General features: G+C 41.3%; 1 protein-coding gene and 1 pseudogene across 1 annotated transcript; one reads left to right on the top strand and one right to left on the bottom strand.

The window, feature by feature from the left end:
- Window positions 1–8451: 8451 nt before the first annotated feature.
- On the top strand, window positions 8452–11738 carry LOC147867756 (protein STRICTOSIDINE SYNTHASE-LIKE 10-like). The gene is made up of 4 exons (XM_087315562.1): window positions 8452–8822; window positions 10163–10435; window positions 10785–10952; window positions 11030–11738. Exons 1-4 carry the CDS (start codon window positions 8527–8529, stop codon window positions 11421–11423), a joined length of 1131 nt encoding a protein of 376 aa, XP_087171688.1. The 5' UTR covers window positions 8452–8526; the 3' UTR covers window positions 11424–11738.
- A 1038-nt stretch (window positions 11739–12776) lies between these two features.
- On the bottom strand, window positions 12777–15808 carry LOC147867755 (ATP-dependent Clp protease ATP-binding subunit ClpA homolog, chloroplastic pseudogene; annotated as a pseudogene).
- Between the last annotated feature and the right edge of the window lie 4418 nt (window positions 15809–20226).

Raw genomic sequence — 20226 nt, 5'->3', positions numbered from 1 at the left:
TACATACATACACGTGTACTATCGCATATCTTAAAAAATGACAAACATGTCATGAGAAAAGAAAAGATTGTGACTTCATTAATGAATTGAATGAAATTTTGCCATCACATAAACAACAATTGTGACATCCTTACGGAACTTAAACAAATTAGCTTTTATTTAAAACAACGTGAGATTATTGCTAAAAGGCTATCAAGTATTCATATCTTCATTAGCTTCGTTTGTATGCATTGTAAACAGAGAGACATGATTGTCGAATACAAGTGTATAATGGACGTATTCACACTATCCCTTTCTATAGCCCAAGTTTGGGGCATTTGTGTAATTAGCATAAAGGGTAGTTGCCCTAAGTCGGTCACTATATATAGTGACCTTGTAACCTTTTTGTAAGGTTGGGTGTTGTATTATTGCTTTGTTGAATGAGAAAGTCTTTTGTGTCTCTCTCTCTCTCTCTCTCTCTGTGCACGATCTATGATTCTGTTATACGCAGGTATTCAACAGCAATCGAATGCTTCTTGATCTTCCGCATTGACGACCTCGTCTACAACATCTGGTATCAGAGCCTGCACAGTAGTCGGTCCTTCAATCTGCTGTCGGCCGTCGTCTCAGCCTGCACAGCATTCGGTTTCTTGCGTCATTCGAAGAAGAGAGAAGAAGAAGAGAAACGAGGCTTGCATCTCATCGCGTTAGATCATCTTCGCTTGGAGTAAGCCAGCAGGTTGTACTCTGTCCCTTGTGATCGTAACCGCTCGAGGTGAAATCCTCTTGTGCAACATTGACACGATCGTGCTCCACCCGGTTAAACGGCATCCGAAGAGGTAATCAAACGCCGCTCATTGTAACCACTCGGTGCAGATCGGTCTTAAGACAACAACCCCAAATTCGTGCTTCATCTGGCTGATCGACATTCGGGAGGATCAGTTAGATCCGTCTCTCTCGTTGCTGCAGTCAACCGAAGCAGAATCGGTCCAGATAATCGGTTTCAATAATCGGTATTCGGCAACATTCGGGAAGACCAGTCGGTTCTGTCCCTCAAGCTACCGAAGTCAATTCGAGCAAGTTCCGAAGCCGAACCGACTCGGGTTCAAATCCGACTAGAACGATATCGGGTGAGCCAACCGGCTGCACCCCAACAAGGTTCGTAGTCAACTCCGAACCGAGCTTCGTCAACCGAAACCGAATTTGATGGCATCAACATCCGGCTCGTCAGAAATGAGTCTCCGAAAGTTCGATGGATCGAACTTCAACTTCTGGAAAGAACAAATGCAGGACTATCTCATAGTCAAGGGGCAAATCGATCCCATCGAAAATGAAGAACCTCCAGAAGGATACAAACCAATTGAGTGGCAGAAGCTGGACAGAATCGTCCGCGCCACGATTCGGATGCACCTATCGGAATCGGTATACTTTACGGTGCAATCGTGTACGACAGCATTCGAACTGTGGAAAACACTGTCGGACACTTACGAAAAGAAGGTCGCCGCAACAAAGATGTTTCTGATCCGGCGCCTCTACAACTTGCGGATGAAAGAATCCGACTCGGTTCAAGCACACCTCAATGAGTACGAAAGCATAAGCTCCCAAATCTCGTCACAGGGGACGGCAATCGAGGATGAACTCAGAGCAATGATACTCATGAGCAGCCTTCCCTCATCATGGGAAACTTTCGTCACAACTGTGTGCAACGCGTCAACCACGGCTGTTAAATACTCCGAAGTCACGAGCGCAATCCTGACCGAAGCAGCTCGGAGAAAGTCTTTCGCCAAAGACTCAACAGACGACGCTTACGTAGTACAAGGTTCGACAGACCAATCGAACATACGAGGAAGAGATTCCTCACGGCCGCCGAACAATCAGCGAAGACGGAGCCAGTCACGGGATAACCGAATCTGCAACTATTGCAAGAAACCCGGACACATCAAAGCCGACTGCCGCGCACTCAAAAACAAGAACAACAAGAAGAGTGGCCGGCATGAGGAGATCAATTACGTCAGCTTCTCAGCTGATGTGCTACCAGACGACCCGAATATACTAGCAATCGAAAATCCAGTCGGATCAGAGGCTCTATTCACGACTGAAGAATCGAGCACATGGCTCTTAGATTCAGGCGCGTCATTTCACGTGACTCCTCATCGATCCCAATTTCGGCAATATACGATCCGTCACTCCGACTCAGTTCGAGTCGGCAACTCGCAACACTGTGACATCATCGGAATCGGCACAGTAGAGCTCAACCTTGCAGGTGGCTCTACACTTGTACTCCACAATGTCCGACATGTACCCGAGCTCTCAAGGCCATTGATCTCAGTCGGACAACTAGATGAAGACGACATTCGTGCCGGTTTTTCTTCGGGAGGGTGGACACTCCACAGGGGGAACCTCCTGCTTGCTAGAGGACCCAAGATACACTCCCTGTATCCGTTACATGTTACGCTCAGAGAGGGTAACCTGTTTTTGGTGGATATTCCTGTGTCATCACTATGGCACAGAAGATTAGGACACCTCAGCAAGGCCGGCATCACACATCTATCTAGAGCCGGATACATCCCCAAACTCTCCTTCTCCGACCATCAATTCTGCGAGCATTGCCAGTATGGCAAACAAGCAGCCGCATCACACCCGACATCAGCACCAAGAGAAACGAGACCTCTCGATTTAGTCCATTCGGACGTCTGTGGCCCAATGCCGCATCAGTCTCTAGGCGGTGCCTCTTACTTTGTCACTTTTATTGACGATTCGACTCGAAAGGTGTGGGCTTATCCGATTCACACCAAAGATCGGGTCTTCTCGATCTTCTCAGATTGGCTCGCTATGGTAGAAAATCAAACCGACCGAAAGCTGAAATGCCTTCGGACAGACAATGGGGGAGAGTTCAAATCCGATGAATTCGTCAAATTCTGCCGACAACGCGGCATCCGACGTGAATTTACGGCACCACACAGTCCGGAGCAAAACGGGATTGCAGAACGAATGAATCGGACAATCCAAGAAAGGATAGTTTCCATGCTCCAACACTCCGGACTGTCGGATGGCTTCTGGGCAGAGGCTCTACTCACGGCAGTACACATAATCAATATGTCGCCAAGTAGACCTCTAGGACTTCAAATTCCTCAGGAACTATGGATCGGCAGTAAGCCGAATTACGACAAGCTGAGGATCTTCGGATGCGAGGCGTACGCTCTTATTCCGAAAGATGATCGCCGAAAACTTGCACCTCGGTCCAGGAAATGCATTTTCCTCGGATATGGATCTGACGGCGAAATGGGATACCGACTCTGGGATCCCGAACGCAGACAAATCGTCCGAAGTTCGGACGTTGTGTTCAACAAGTCGGCTATGAGTCCATCAGTCGAAAAACCGATCGAAGTCCGAAGGGTAACATTTTCCGATGTGCCGACCCTTCAAGAAGACCCCGCTCTCAACACACGGTCAGCTTCACGGGTAGCTGAACCTTACACTACTGACTCGGACAACTCCGACTCGGCACAGCAGAACAATCCGCTTTCGGACCATCCGACCTCGATACCCGATGCGACCAGTCCAATCATACCTCGACGATCCGAGAGACTGTCGCAACCTCCGGAGAGGTATTCTCCTGGAATTTTCTTCACCGACGCCGGCGAACCGACGTCTTACGAAGAAGCATCGACATCTGTCGATTCCGCCACCTGGCATCTGGCGATGGAGTCGGAAATGCACTCCATTCGGGCAAACAAGACTTGGGATCTGGTCGAATTACCTAGGAACCGACGTGCTCTTCCTTGCAAGTGGGTTTATCGACTAAAAGAGACGTCTGATTCGACCACCCCAAAGTACAAGGCCAGATTAGTTGCGAAGGGCTTCCGACAAGAATATGGCGTCGACTTCGACGAGATTTTTTCACCAGTTGTGAAAATGACAACCCTTCGTTTTCTACTCGGCGTAGTGGCAGCCGACAACTTGGAGCTGATTCAGCTAGATGTCAAAACAGCCTTCCTCCATGGTGATCTCGAGGAGGAAATTTATATGGAGCAGCCAAAAGGCTTCGTGGCAACTGGCCAAGAACATCTAGTCTGCCGACTCAGGAAGAGTCTATACGGCCTCAAACAGGCACCGCGACAATGGTACAAGAAGTTCGACGACTTCATCCAATCGATCGGCTTCTCAAAAAGCGATGAGGACCATTGTCTCTTTACCAACACAGCTCAAGATGGATCACCCATCTTCCTCATCATCTACGTGGACGACATGCTAATTTCTGGACGCCACGCGGGCGAACTTGCCGATCTCATCCGGCAACTGCGGTTGAAGTTTGCAATGAAGGACCTCGGTCCGGCACGACACATACTCGGCATGAAGATTAGTCGGCATCGCGATAAACGACATCTTTTTTTATCTCAGACCGACTATATCCGACGTGTCTTGGAACGCTTCAACATGCAATCAGCCACATCTGCTTCAACCCCGCTCCCAATGAATCTTCGGCTCTCTCAGCGAGACTGCCCGACATCCGGCCCGGAGGGGGAAGATATGAAGTCGGTACCGTATGCACCGGCAGTCGGCTCCCTTATGTACCTGATGGTCGCGACACGGCCTGATATTTCTCATGCCGTAGGAGTCGTTAGCAGATTTATGCACAATCCTGGCCGATCGCATTGGAACGCAGTCAAGCATGTGTTCAGATATCTGGCTGGCACAAAAGACCATGGCATTCTTTTCGGTCAGAACCGAACCTCAGGCGTAGTCGGTTACACCGACTCGGATTTCGCCGGCTGTATAGACAGTCGGAAATCAACAACCGGATACTGCTTCAAATTCGGCAATGGAGCAATCTCGTGGAAGTCGAAACTTCAGGAGTGCACAGCGACCTCAACGACCGAAGCAGAATATGTAGCTGCGTCCGACGCAGCAAAAGAAGCTTTGTGGCTCGGTCGGCTGGCGCACACGTTTCGACAAGTCGACCATGACTCGGCTCCAGTTGTCTACAGCGACAGTCAAGGTGCTGTTGCCTTGTCGAAAAATCCGGTTCACCACAACGCCTCCAAACATATCGACGTTCGATATCACTTCGTTCGGGACTGCGTCATTTCAGGGAAAATCGGTCTAGAGAAAATATCCACAACCGACAATGTCGCAGATGGAATGACCAAGTGTCTTTCGGCAGACCGTTTTCGGTCTCTTCGGCATCAGATGGGCGTAACGACAAACCAGTCCGGTTAGAGCCGGACACAGAGCAGGATGGTTCCCGACAACCGACATCAGTTCCTTAATGATCGGCTTCAACTGTTCCGACCCGACCAGTTCGGTCTTCTGCCTTCGGACCCTGCCGACCCGAACAAAGCTGATATGTCCGAGAACCTAAGTCTATACCTGTAATCTTAGATAACCCATGTATACGCCCATTACGGGGGAGTGTCGAATACAAGTGTATAATGGACGTATTCACACTATCCCTTTCTATAGCCCAAGTTTGGGGCATTTGTGTAATTAGCATAAAGGGTAGTTGCCCTAAGTCGGTCACTATATATAGTGACCTTGTAACCTTTTTGTAAGGTTGGGTGTTGTATTATTGCTTTGTTGAATGAGAAAGTCTTTTGTGTCTCTCTCTCTCTCTCTCTCTGTGCACGATCTATGATTCTGTTATACGCAGGTATTCAACAGCAATCGAATGCTTCTTGATCTTCCGCATTGACGACCTCGTCTACAACAATGATTATACTAATGTAATAGTGACTATGGAAGCTAGTAACATGACATAAAAAAACACCTGCTATGGATGTCACATGTGGGTGGTTCAAAAGTTATTCTCAAGCAAACATAGGTGGTATCCATCCATCCATTTATCAATATAGTGGCTTCATGATGCATCATATATGTTTGTCTTTGAACGAGGTCTTCTTGCAATGCTAATGTATCAAGAGTCATGACATGGGAAACCACACACGTTGATACATGCTACATCCCATCCTATTGTCTTCCATTCCAAAAATTGGTTCCATGCATATTATAGTTCACACTCTCTTCAAGGTGAGACAAGACCTATAAAAAAAGAGCATGAACCCATCCTGTTGTCTTCCTCAGAGGACTGAGACTAGTAAAAAATGTATATTTTTCCCAAACAAGTGTAGGAGTCTAAATATCACAATTTGATACCAATGCTTTGGCTTTAATCACATTCAACTATGTTTTCCACACATTTTTTACCTAACCCAACCGCACAAGATTTTATCTCACAATCATTGTGTACATTCTCAATTGCGAAATTCATTAGTAAGTTCTTGAACATTGAGAGTTGCTACTCATTTTCACATGTTGTACATGAAAATGTTATATTTTATGTTTCATTATTGATAGGTCATATTTATCTTCCAATGATGATAATAAAATTGATCTATCTATTTTTGTTCTAGTCTTATGTGTCCCTCATTGTTTCTTTATGTGTAAAGTACATATATAAAATTTGTGTTATCAAAGAGAGGAGATGGGAGAAAACGACATATCCTTGTAGCGCATAGGAGTCCATTTAGAAATAATTATGTTACAATTGACATCATCTGGTAAGGTTGTTGAGTAAAAACGAGGTCATGTGCTTGACCTCTACGATCGATTGTGTAAGTAATTGGTGGATTGATGTTCATGAGCACTCTATACTATCATTATTGGAAATTTGGATATTGGTTTGTTGCATTATGTACTAAACATTTATGATAGGCAATCGTGGATGAATGAAAAAGCCCATTGTAATTTTAAGCACAATATCAAGTTGCAACTAGTGCTTTTGTACTTCCATAAGCTATTCTAATTAAAGAAGTTTGGTGCATGCTTCTTTACATGACTAATTTTGCAAATGCATACTTTTGAAATGGTATGAAATTTAATCCCTCACTCAAAGAGTTATTTGCATCTCACAACTACTTCTGGAGACACAATCATTAGACAACTCATCCTCGTCCTTACAAGTCACTAGGCCTTACAATTACAATTACCTTTCATCGAAGGCATGCGTAATTTAAATGCTCTTACTATTATATTTTGAAGTTGCATAATATGACTCACGAAGAAGGGTAAAAGATAAAACTATGCATGATTGTTGTTTCTTTCAAAATCACATAAGGTATGTAAAATGACTTCTATCTTTATCTTTTAAAGCCATGTAAAACAACTCCTATCTTTCCCTTTAAAGCCATGTAAAACAACTCTTAGGGCATTTTGAAAAAGACAATTCTATATACACATTGTTTACACTTAATTACAAACTAAGGCAGATCAAATATCGTGATACAATGTCAAAAAATGACTACATCTCAAGCAAACTTTTGTTGAGATTTCTTTAGAGGAAGTAGATAAAATTGACAAAAAGGGGTAAATGCAAACAATATGTGCCCTTTTTTGTACAAATCTAGTGGAGACTACTAAGCATTGTCAGTGGAGTTGTGACTTTGTGATGGAAATATGGAAAAGAATCGTGACATATACCAATATATAAAGCAATGTATACATGGGGAGCAATATTATGGGCGATGGTACAAGATAAACCAATGATATATGATAACAAGAGAATGTTGAACTTGAAGATTCTCTTGCTATGGGACATGGTCTAATGCAAAAAACAATTATATCACTGAATCCATAAATAGAGTCTGATAAACTTAAGGCAATTGGTAAGTAGTATCACAATTTGGTATATTTGGAGGGCTAGATATTTGAAGGTTTTCCAAAATGTGACCGAAATACCTACTACCCAAATAATGTAAGGGATTTACATAGAGATTGTGCATAAGATCAAAGGTTGTTTTTTTTTTTTCCAAAAATCTCAAAGGGTTTTTAGATAACATAACATAAAAGGTAATATGCAACGAGCAAAGTTATAACAATTGGAGTTTCATGCCATATGGGCGGGGGGGGGGGGGGGGGGGAAGGAATATTTTATAGGCGGATTCTACACCGAAGTATTTATTTTAAGTCGACAATTAGAACTAAGCATGTGGGGTCATTACCTAAATGTACATATTTCATGTAAAGATAGCCTTAGGGCGTATTCCAAATACTAATGTAGTATCCTTCTTGGGGGAAAAACAGAAGTAGATAAAATTCACAAGGTAGGATCACGAAAGAATAGAATACACATGTCCTTTTAGTGGCTCTTTCTATCATGTTGTGGGCAAGGAAAACGCATGCGGGTTTACTTACGGAGAGGAGCCAGAAGAAAGGCCATAGAATATGCAGGAGCAGGGAGAAGCCGAAGGGCCGGACAGGACAGAGTCGAGGAATGGGGACCTATGTGAATGAGCCCTTAGGGGGTAAGAGATGAACAGTGAACACCACCAAAATGAGGAGGTTTTCATGAGGTTCCTTTTCTTCCTACATACATAACATACCTTCCAAGTTCAAAGTGTGTCTATTAAACAAGAAAAAGGAAGGAACAGAGTCTAGTCCCCACACCCACACAGGAGTACACTTCTCTCTTTTCAGCTGTCCAAGGTAGTAAGCTCTGAAGGATAGCAGAAACAGGTACTGCGTCCTGACGAGTTAAAGAAGACAGAAGCCATGGCCTTGGAGGCATGGAGGCTGAGGTGGGTCTTGGTAGCAGCTACCCTGGCTTTATTTGTGAGATGGGTCCTTGTACCTCCTCAACCTCCACTACATGATCAGATCCCTATGGACATGGAGAATAAGCTCCAACGCTCACAGATCCTTTCCACACCTGATTTCATCGGACCTGAGAGTCTCGCGTTCGATCGCGAGGGCCGCGGTCCGTACACAGGCATCGCTGATGGACGGATCATGCGATGGGATGGGCAGGAAAAAGGATGGACGGAGTTTGCCCACACATCTCCCAATCGGTCAGTTTTTCCAGTTTTGTATTCCCTTTACGTTTCTCTCTTCGATCCTTGTTATTCTTCTTGTGCGGATCTGTGTGTGCATGTCAGCTGGGGCCAGAGGTGGGGTTGAGTTGCTAAGGTTTTTAACTAAGAGACAATAGGAGAAATGAGAGGGAAAATTACACTCGTTTGGTGGAAATTAAACGATGAATTAGACAAACATTAGACGTGGGATTGTTGATTGTATTGCCGAAATTAGAGAAATAGAGACGGATAAAATCATTGGCAGCAAGATTGCTTTTGAACTGAAAAAATCCTACCCTATTGATAGAAAATTAGAAGAAAACCTAAAAAATCCCTCTCTCCTGTTCTTTCCTCCCTTTTGCACTTGATTTCAGTGAAAGCAAATGCCAGCAGTGCAATCAGTCTAACCCTTACCCTAATTAACCACCTCACATTCACTGTCATAAGCCATAAGTTTGGCTTGGTTTACCCACTATACACACCGTGTGATGAAAAGATGATGACACCATAACTTTATTTCCAAAATCCAATCTAAAAGCCCTCCATTAACAGAATATAGTAGCAATTTACAAAGACAGAAAATTGACACATAGAACTTTAGATTACGTTCGCTAATTTCCATTATCTAATATTCGATGGTTCTTAGGCAATCCTCCCTCACATTTGACTGAGTCACATCTGCTTTGGGATAATAATAAAAGTTTGTGACGTTTTGATGAATTGAAGCACAATTTTATGTGAATTAGATCTCTCAACAATTCAATGAATACACAATTAAACTAAATAAGAATCAGCAATGGATGAATTAGCTCCTTACTAGAAAAGCTCGATTATGTTGCCATTAAATTTCAAGCCAATTTTTAATACATTAAAGGCAAAAATCTATTTTCCGTGTGGAATAAATTAACTATTTAAAATCAGGTTTCTCAGACTTGATTGTCTAGAAAGCAGTGTGAATGCATTTTTACTTTTCTTCAAACACGAATATTGTCTTTTATATCGACATGTTTTATTTTCTCATTAACTTTTTTTCTCTATATTTTTAAGTTGAACTTTTAATTTGATAATGCTAAGGTGTATATTAACCTTTTGATCAATGATCAGTGAATAATGATAAATAGTTCTGACCACATGTTTGCATAAATGGTCTTTGTTCTTTCTTTCCCTGCTTGTGCACAATAGAGATAAATGGCAAACACATATTCTACCAGGCATGTGATTGAAAAACAAATTGAGAATTGAGCTGAACTTTTCTGTGATATTTGATAATCCTTGAAGTACTGCTTTTTTATTTTGTGCAAAAAGTAGTCCTAACTGGTTCTTTTGTCTGTGAGCAGCTCTTCAATTTGCAATCCTGGATCACCTCCTTCTCTGAAGATTGAGCTTGAGCACATATGTGGAAGGCCTTTGGGGATGAGGTTTGATAAGAAAGGAGACTTATATGTTGCTGATGCATACTATGGTCTATGCGTTGTCGGTGCTGAGGGCGGTTTGGCTAAGGTTATAGTAACAGAGGCTGAAGGTATTCCTCTTGCATTTACAAATGACGTTGAATTTGATGATGATGGCTTCGTCTATTTCACCGACAGTAGCTCCAAGTATCATAGAAGGTAAGCATCAAACGTTTTGCAATGCTATCATTTCAACGTTGTGCAAAGCAAAGATGTAAGAGCCAAATTCTTATATTTCCAATGGTAATGTGCTTATGCGATTTTTTCAAACATTTACCTAGCATTGCATTGTAATTATATTTCCCCGACCAATGTTGGATGATTGATTATTATCTTCTTGAATTGTGATAAATGTAGGTGATATCAAGAGTCAAAATATGAATTATTTGTACGATGAACATAATATTATGGCTTAAAGAGCAAGCAATGAAAACCATCTACTTGATTGTATACCTTGGGCCATTGATTTATATGTACTAGTTATATGGATGTATGGTTTTATTTGCAGAGACTTCGTAACTATGTTTGTTGGCGGAGATAAAAGTGGTAGGCTTCTTAGATTTAATCCTTCAACTGGTGAGACGAAAGTGCTTTTACATGGCCTTCAGTTCCCTAATGGCATTGCAATCAGCCAAGACAATTCCTACTTGGTGATGTCGGAGACGCTCACTCGCCGGTTTGCTTCTCTCTTTTCTTCTCTATCTCGTTGTTTGCACTTGTTGCTAGTGATCCTAAAGTGTTAATCTTTTGCAGCATCATGCGGTATTGGTTGAAGGGCCCAAGAAAAGGGGAATTGGAGCTTTTTAGTTCAATGCCAGGATATCCAGATAATGTTCGACGTGTGAAGAATGGAGATTTCTTTGTTGCTATCCATGCAAAACCAAATATTTTATTAAACTCGCCATTATGGATCCGGGCAGCATTGCTAAAACTACCCATATCCTTGACTAGTGTATACACGAAAATTTCAAGGATGTTAGCCAAGGGAATGGTGATTAGACTCAGTCAAGATGGTGTTCTTGTCGAGGTTCTGGAAGATCGAGAGGGAAAAGTGGTAAGATTGGTTAGCGAAGTTGAAGAACATGATGGAAAACTATGGATGGGCAGTGTCATCGTTCCACAAATTGCCATATATACTGAGAAATAATGGCTAATAAATGTATGGAAGAAACATGGTTTATGCAATGGGGAAACACAGCCGGTGTTATAAAAGTTGCATTTCAACGTTGGTTGCTATTTGTATCTTTTCATGTATTTTCTTTTGCAGAGGCTTCTGTTGTATCAAAAAATGGTACTGCAGAACCCTGACAGTCAAAAGAAAGAGAAACAAAAGAAAGATGAGAGGTACTAAAGGAAGATTTCTCTAAATTAGTATAGGCAAGCGTTGATTGTAAATGGACACTTTCCCCAATCCTGCATTTTCAATGACGTTGTCATTTAATAAAAAAGGCTGTATTGCATCTTCAGTTTTTTTATTCATTAGTGTGCATTCACTTGTTATCCTCATTAATTAGGAGATTATTTGCTTGGAAGATTGGAACACCATGTTTGGAACTACCTACGTAATTCACATTATAAATGAAAAAATGGAGCTGATTCTTGGGTTGATATAATGCATCTCATGTTAGGCGTTCTAATTATCAGGACAATGGTGTCAATAACAAATATTGAAAGAATAAGAACATGTTATAGACTATAGTTACAAGGAAAATTGTGGCTAAAACAAATAATGAAAGAATAATAAAAATGTTATACTTGCAAGGAAAATTGTGCCATCCCAATGATTTATTAGCACTATTCTTGTCCATGATTTAGTATTGCATGTAATCAACATGATTGATATGATTTGTTAATGCTCTTACAAGTATGGAAGAATAGTTATTGATGTGAGCATGCGTACATTATACTTATTAAGTTATTTATGTACATAGTTATATATGTGAGCGTAAATTCATTGCAATACTTATGTATGTACGCAGGCAAACATACCATCAATATAATTTTTCTTGGTTACATAATTTGTCAGTTCTATAGAACTTTTGTATGCTTAAAACCATCATCCATTTTCACATGCCATCACCATGCATGACTCTCGCAGTTATAAACTTCATTGCAATTCCCAAACTAAGATTTGAAGGTAACACTTGAAATGTTTAAAACAATGTGCTCAAAATATGTACAAAACTTAATTCAATATAAAGGAAAAAAGAATATCAAGGCCAGGACAAACCCGAGAGACTCAGTGTGAAGACTTTATAAGGTTCAAACATCTAAAATTCACCGCCAATTTCTTTTTCTGGTCCCTTTATTCTAACATGTACTATGTGTTATACCTCCCCCATGTCTCTCATCCCCATTATGATCCTCTTAACTTGATTCAACAAACCAAGCATGTTTCGAAGTCATCCACAATGATTAACACTTCAATTCTGTTTCCAAAATATCACCCAATCATAATAAGCAATCCAATAGAATATCATCTATATATATAATTCTGGAATTTGAACATTTAGAATTTCTATGTTTTTTTATAAACATTTACACTAAGGAGCCCCTCCTTAGTGGTATACGGCTTTTATATACACAAGCTACAGACATACATACATACATTATATATATACAAATCTATAAATATATTACAATCCGAATATGACAGATCTCTAGCAATAATCGAAATTATGTCTATACTTTAAGAAATACCAGCTGGAGCTTCCACAGTTGCACTAGAAGATGTTCCAGTGGTACCGTTGAGTACTGTCACATTCCCTTCTGAATCCACATCAATTATGGCTGAATCACCTTCTTTAACCTCACCTCCAAGCATTCGCTCCGCCATACTATCTTCTAATAGCCTCATAATTGCCCTTCTCAATGGCCTTGCACCATAGCTTGGACTATATCCTTCATCGACTATCCTATCCTTGAACCTTTCAGTGACTTGTAACTCGATATCTTTCTTCTTTAGCCTCTCAAACACCTCCTTAAGCATGATTTCGGCTATGTCTTTCACCTCAACCTTTGTCAATTGCCTAAACACAATGATCTCATCAAGTCTATTCAAAAACTCAGGCCGGAAATATTGTTTGAGCTCTTCATTCACAAGGCTCTTGATCCTATTGTAGCTACTGTCTTTCTCTCCATATTCAAGTTGGAATCCAATGCCACCACCACCCTTTTCGATCACACTACTCCCTACATTTGAAGTCATGATCAATAAGGTATTCTTGAAATCCACAGTTCTTCCCTTGCTATCGGTGAGCCTACCATCTTCCAGGATTTGCAACATCATGTTAAAAACATCGGGATGAGCTTTCTCAATCTCATCAAATAGAACCACTGTATAGGGTCGACGTCTTACAGCTTCTGTCAACTGGCCGCCTTCTGTGTAGCCCACGTAACCTGGTGGTGATCCAATGAGCTTAGAAACCGTGTGTCTTTCCATGAATTCACTCATGTCAAGCCTCACCATAGCTTCTTCGGAGCCGAAATAGTAAGCAGCCAAAGCTTTGGCTAATTCGGATTTCCCGACACCAGTTGGACCCGAGAAAATAAAGCTCGCAATGGGCCTATTAGGGTTTTTTAATCCAACACGAGCACGCCGAATCGCTCGGCTTATTGCCTTCACGGCCTCATCTTGACCAATCACCCTTTTGTGCAGTGTTTCTTCCATCTTCAATAAGCGACTTGACTCATCTACTGATACCTTCTCAACAGGTATCCCAGTCCATGCTGACACAATCTGTTGGATATCGGATTCGGTGACGAGGGGACCTGCACTGTCGGCCGACATCGACTCTATCTCGGCCTTTGACTTCTCTTTCCCTTTCTCAGCAATTGCTGATACTTGTGCTTTTAATTCCATCTCGCGATCACGGAGTTGCCCAGCTTTCTCAAAGTCTTGCCCTCTCACCGCATCATTTTTCTCTTTAGTGATTTGCCTAAGTTCCTTTTCGAGCTCTTTTGCCTCTTCGGGGAGTTGAGCATGACGTAATCGAACACGAGACCCTGCCTCATCGATCAAATCAATGGCCTTATCAGGAAGAAACCTATCACTGATATATTGATGAGAGAGATGGGCAGCAGCTACTAGGGATTCATCAGTGTACCGGAGCTTGTGATGGATCTCATATCGTTCACGGAGACCTTGTAAGATTTGTATGGTCTCGTCGACACTGGGTTCCGGAACCAGGACCGGTTGGAAACGTCTCTCTAAGGCGGGATCTTTTTCAACATGTTTCCGATACTCATCGAGAGTAGTTGCTCCTATGCATTGAAGCTCACCTCGTGCTAAAGCGGGTTTTAATATATTGGCTGCATCGATGGCACCCTCTGCTGCCCCTGCCCCAATCAAGGTATGAACTTCATCGATAAACAGGATTATATCATCCGCTTGCTTGATCTCTTCCATGAGCTTTTTTAGCCTCTCTTCGAATTCGCCCCTATATTTAGTGCCCGCCACGAGAAGACCCATATCTAAGGTAACAACTTTCTTACCTTCAATCGTCTCAGGAACATCACCAGTCGCAATACGTTGTGCTAACCCTTCAGCGATGGCAGTTTTTCCGACTCCGGGTTCACCAATAAGACATGGATTATTCTTTGTTCGGCGTCCTAAGATTTGTGTGACCCTCTCTATTTGAGGTTGTCTACCGACAACAGGGTCTAGTTTCCCTTCCTCGGCTAACTTGGTGAGATTTGTTCCAAACTCCTCTAAAGTTGGCGTTTTCACATTACTATTTCCTCCTCCACCAACACCTGCACCCACAGCTTCAGTATTCTCCCCAACCATTCTTATAACTTGTGTGCGAATATTTGTTGGGTCTGCACCAAGGTTTTCTAGCACACGTGCTGCCACCCCTTCTCCTTCCCTTAACAACCCTAGCAATAGATGCTCGGACCCGATGTAATTATGCCCAAGTTGACGGGCTTCTTCCAAGGAAAGCTCGAGGACACGTTTGGCCCGTGGTGTGAAAGGGATCTCGACAGCAACAAATCCCGATCCTCTGCCTATGATCTTCTCGACCTCGATTCTTGCCTCTTTTAGATTCACACCCATTGACTTTAACACTTTGGCAGCGATTCCTGTGCCTTCTCCGATGAGGCCAAGGAGGACTTGTTCGGTGCCGACAAAGTTGTGGCCAAGTCTCCGCGCTTCTTCTTGTGCTAGCATGATCACTTTGATCGCTTTCTCAGTGAATCTTTCGAACATCGCCACAATCACACCTCTACCTCTTCTTCGGGTTCGGCCGCTTGGTACAGAAAGAGATTTGACCACGGAGGTATGAAAGAGTCTCGAAGAAGAAGAATACGAGGAAGAAGCCGAAGACGAAGAGAGGTGAAGTGATGAGAAAGAACTTACTTGGATGATGTTCTGCCGGTTTCGTAGAGATGCGACAAATCTTTTCTTCGCCATGATGGGTTTTCTGATGTCGCTTACAGAGATGAGGGGAGAAGTAGATTCTCTTGAAGGTGGGATTAGCAGAGAAGTTGCCATGGCGGCAGAGCAGAGGAAAAACAGAGGAGAACGAAGAAGAAGAAAAAGAAAAAGAAGAAGAAGAAGAATAGAAAGAACGCACTCTTCCTTCTTCCTATTATGTATGTATGTGATTTGGATTCTAAATAGTAGAGAGAGAGTGCTGAGTTAGATGAAGAAAAATATCTTTCGATCAAAGCAGTGTATCATCATAGTACGTACTAAGTAATATACTCGAATGCATTGGCAAACATTCTTTTTTTCATACGAATGCAATCGAATGCATATGTTATCAAAAACATTCTTATGTTTTTTTTCACACTTTTTACTTAACTTTCTTACCTTAAAATAAAAATTGACCTTATAATAAATAATGAATACAAAAGTATAGTATTTACCATACTTTGTGGGTGTTTACCATACTCGAATGATGGAACCATTCTCGAATGCGCATGTACGTATGGTACATACGGTTCATACCATAGTATAAATGTTTCAATCACGTAAGAAAAACACCCTCAAAGAATGATAAATACCATACTTTTGGATTAACTATTTATTATGAGGTAAATAAGCCCCAAAAATGGAAAAAACAAAAAAAAAAACACAAGAGTGGTTGAATAACATCCGCATTCGTTTTCCAATGTAGGAAAACAAATGTTATGCCAGTCAAACACGAATTTTACGTACTATGGTTCATACTATGTGTGTATGTATGTATATGGTGGACAAAGTGGACACGGAGAGAGAGAGAGAGAGAGGATGTACTAGATATTTTCGAGACATTTTAGTTGCTCTCTCTCTCTCTCTCTCTCTCTCTCTCTCTCTCTCTCTCTTTATGCTTGGCACCTTATGAAACATCAAGTGGTCGGCATGCTTGACATTATTGAGTTGTGCCTACATGGAAGGGGGGGGGGGGGGGGAGGATGACAAAAGGAGCACAATTCATTGGACATCTCTAGCACACCCAATTGGACCCTAATGAAAATGTGAAAAATGGCCTGGTCAACGAGGCATGCCAGTGACGTGATGTGACTGATTAGTGTCTCACTCGCTTGCATGCATCACAATCCAAAATCTACATTTGTATCAACTTGTTCCATCAAGTCTTACCATGGTTCGCTTCTTGCTGTTTCGATATTGCTTTCTATCAGGGGTACAATAACCCAAATGCATGTTTGATTGGGTTTAAGGTTAGTAAAATAATTCACCCTATGTGTCATGATTCTATCCATTGAAAAGTGGAAACATAGACTTGGAATCTCAACTCACATAACACACTTGCTTTATCATCTACGTCTCAAATTATTATGAATTGTCTATCCACAAGTCTCACATTACATCTTTTGCTCTACGATGTGGTACAATAACCCAAATGCATGTTTGAGGCCAAAGCTTAGTAAAATAATTTACCCTAATTATTATGAATTGTGTATCCACAAGTCTCACATTACATCTTTTGCTCTATGATGTGGTACAATAACCCAAATGCATGTTTGAGGCCAAAGCTTAGTAAAATAATTGACCCTGTGTCATGATTCTATCCGTTGGAAAGTGGAAACATAGACATGGAATCTCAACTCACATAACAACACTTGCTTTATCATCTATGTCTCAAATTATTATGAATTGTCTATCCACAAGTCTTACATTACATCTTTTGCTCTACGTAGTTTCTCATCGAAGTATCATCTATCTAGTTACTATTTGTTTAACATTTGATTTGTCCTAATTTCAACTACAAGCTTCACAAAGATACGTTGAATCTTCCAAAAGGCATACATGGGGTTTTCATTCTCAATTAATTATGTATGGCACTTACTCTTCCCTTGGTACCTACCTACTCATACAATCATCCACAACTACCATTTCAAAATAGTATATAGCAATGCCATTCTTTGTTTTACAAAAGTGTTGGTAAAAAGTGTCGTATAAAGTTCCATTCCTCGTTTTTACCATGATACCATGAACCATGAATTATAAACAACTATCGAAGTATTGGACAAAACTGCTACTCAAATGTATACGTAAAAAAAGTTCCATTCCTCGTTCTTGCAAGGCTAGAACTTCCGCCATGCAAGTTTGTCGGTCACAATATTACGTATGCAAAACTTTTATAAAGAAGGGTTTATAAGAAGCATGAGATTCAATTGAAATAAAACTCAAATTGGGCAATAGAAATATTTTTCATCATTATAACTTGGGGCATATGCCCCCTTCACACCAAAATAAAATTTGTTATATAAAAAGGTATGTACATTGGGAATAAGGAAAATGTAAAATTTGTATATTGGTACATAATTAATAAGTAGAAGAAGACAAATGTAAAAACCATTATTAAAAATGCTTTCACTCCCACCCATAGCCTTAGAAAGAGAAATATATCCAATTCTCCTCTTCCTCTTCTCCATTATCATCAACCTCTTGCTATCGATCCAAGACAGCAGTTCCATACTCAGATTTCACTCACATTTGATCATTTCACTCCAACCACAGCCTTCAAAACATCCAATTCCCCTCTTGCCCTTTCCAGATCATTAACCTCTGCAATCCAAGACAATGGCTCCATACCCAAAAATGCATAGAGCTCTTGGATCTGGTCGGACACATGTGCATTCGGATTGCCATCACACCCTAAGATCTTTCTTATTGCCTTGATGTCATCTAAAATAACATGCTCTCCTTGTTGCTTTAAGGAGGACTACATGGATGGAAACTCACTTTTGTCAGAAAGGGATAATTATTAATGCATTCACACAAAGCCCTAATGCATTCACGTTTTTTCGAAGGTTTCTTAGTTATAGTTTTCCAAGTTATTGTTTTCCGAAGGTTTCATTGTTATTATAGGTCCTAATGCATGCATTGATTGTACTTCAACTTCAAACATTTGGAAATTTTTGCTCAGATCACTTTCACAAGTAAACATTAATGTTTAGATGACTATTAACATACGTTCAGCTACTGAGATTTTTTTAAACATAAAATCTTATGTCCACATATACCTAAAACGTACCTCTATATCTGCACATTTTTGTGAATTCACGACTTCTCGATGGGGATCTTCTTCGATCCCTTGTTTAGGGGTTGGGTTCAATCTTGGATCATTTTTGGCAGATAAACATTTCAAGTTTAATAATCCCCAGCCCTCTGGCTTTCCATCTAAAGCTTTCTGTGGCTCCTCCACAGGTTCAGTGTTACCATCCTTGTATGGCTCTTCCAAATGTTGTTGTTCACCAGTGTCATCAGCTGGTATAACTCCTTGGGCCGGATTACTATGTGAAACTGGTAATGCAATATTATTCTCCTCCAAAACTGGTAAACCCTCGATTATTAATGACCCCAAACCTTCCTGTCCTCCATTTACAGCTTCATTTAGAGCTTTTGTATCCTTGGGTTTTTGTTTAGTATCTATAATCACTTGTCGAGTTCCCGATATATCACTGGATAAATCTTCACTTACAGGACACTGGACTACTTCCTGTACATCTATGGCACTGGGAATGCTAGAATTTCCATTCCCTAAATGGGGTGTATGCTTCTTTACTTCATCATCAGTCATGAATGCTTCTTCACAAGAAGCCGACTCAGCATTAACAGGTTTCTTCTTCTTCTCTTCTTCGCTTGTGGATTCTTCTCCATGAGGTTCAGACTTAAGCCCCTTTATATTAATGGGTGGCTCCTTGACATCAGAGGAGGTAAATCCTTCTTCATGATGGTGATCTCCATCTCCATTTCCATCTCCATTTCCATCTCCAACAATATTAATCTCATCATCATTGCTTGTGATCGATGCTTCTCGATCATGTGCTGATTCACGCTCATTCATTGATTTATGCTCATTGGTGATTTCTGTCTTTCCATTCTCATCCATGGCTGCCTCATGATCAGGTGCTGACTCACCATGCCCATTTGCAAGAAGAACCTCTCCATGACCATCAATTGTGGAGAATGGTCTTGATTCATGCTCATCTCCCTTAACACGATGATCATTATTACGACCACAGTAACTATACATTGCTTGATCTTGGGCACTAGGCTCCTCACCTAATGTCCCTTTCTTGATTAATTCCTCATTAAATACTTCATTGGAGAGTTGAAGAAAAGTAGACTCATCATCTTTCGCATTTCCTTCACAAAAGGCCCCACCATCATCCATCGATTCTTCCTTCTTCATGTTGTCAAAGACATGAGGTGATTGATCACCTGCAAACACGAACCCTTCCCCTTGTATAGGTGGAGAAGGGACATAGACATCCTTCTCTTCTTCCTCTTCTCCATCCACCTTCTCAACATGAGATGATTCACCTACAGACACAAACCCTTCCCTTTGTATGGGCGGAGATGGGACATAGCCATCCTTCTCTTCTTCCATCCTCACCCCATTAACAGTATTTTGTTCACCAGTTACCTTACTGAGATCTAGATGATAGTCTCTTTCTATTCCCTCAGACAAATCACCCTCATCTTTTTGGCATGC

Source organism: Azolla caroliniana, unplaced genomic scaffold, assembly GCF_043228905.1.
Source record: "Azolla caroliniana isolate FFs.n. ecotype wild unplaced genomic scaffold, voAzoCaro1.0.p SCAF_2, whole genome shotgun sequence".
Classification (NCBI taxonomy): Eukaryota; Viridiplantae; Streptophyta; class Polypodiopsida; order Salviniales; family Salviniaceae; genus Azolla; species Azolla caroliniana.
The sequence above is the reverse complement of the archived record's forward strand: the minus strand, read 5'-3'. Positions and strand labels throughout refer to the sequence as shown.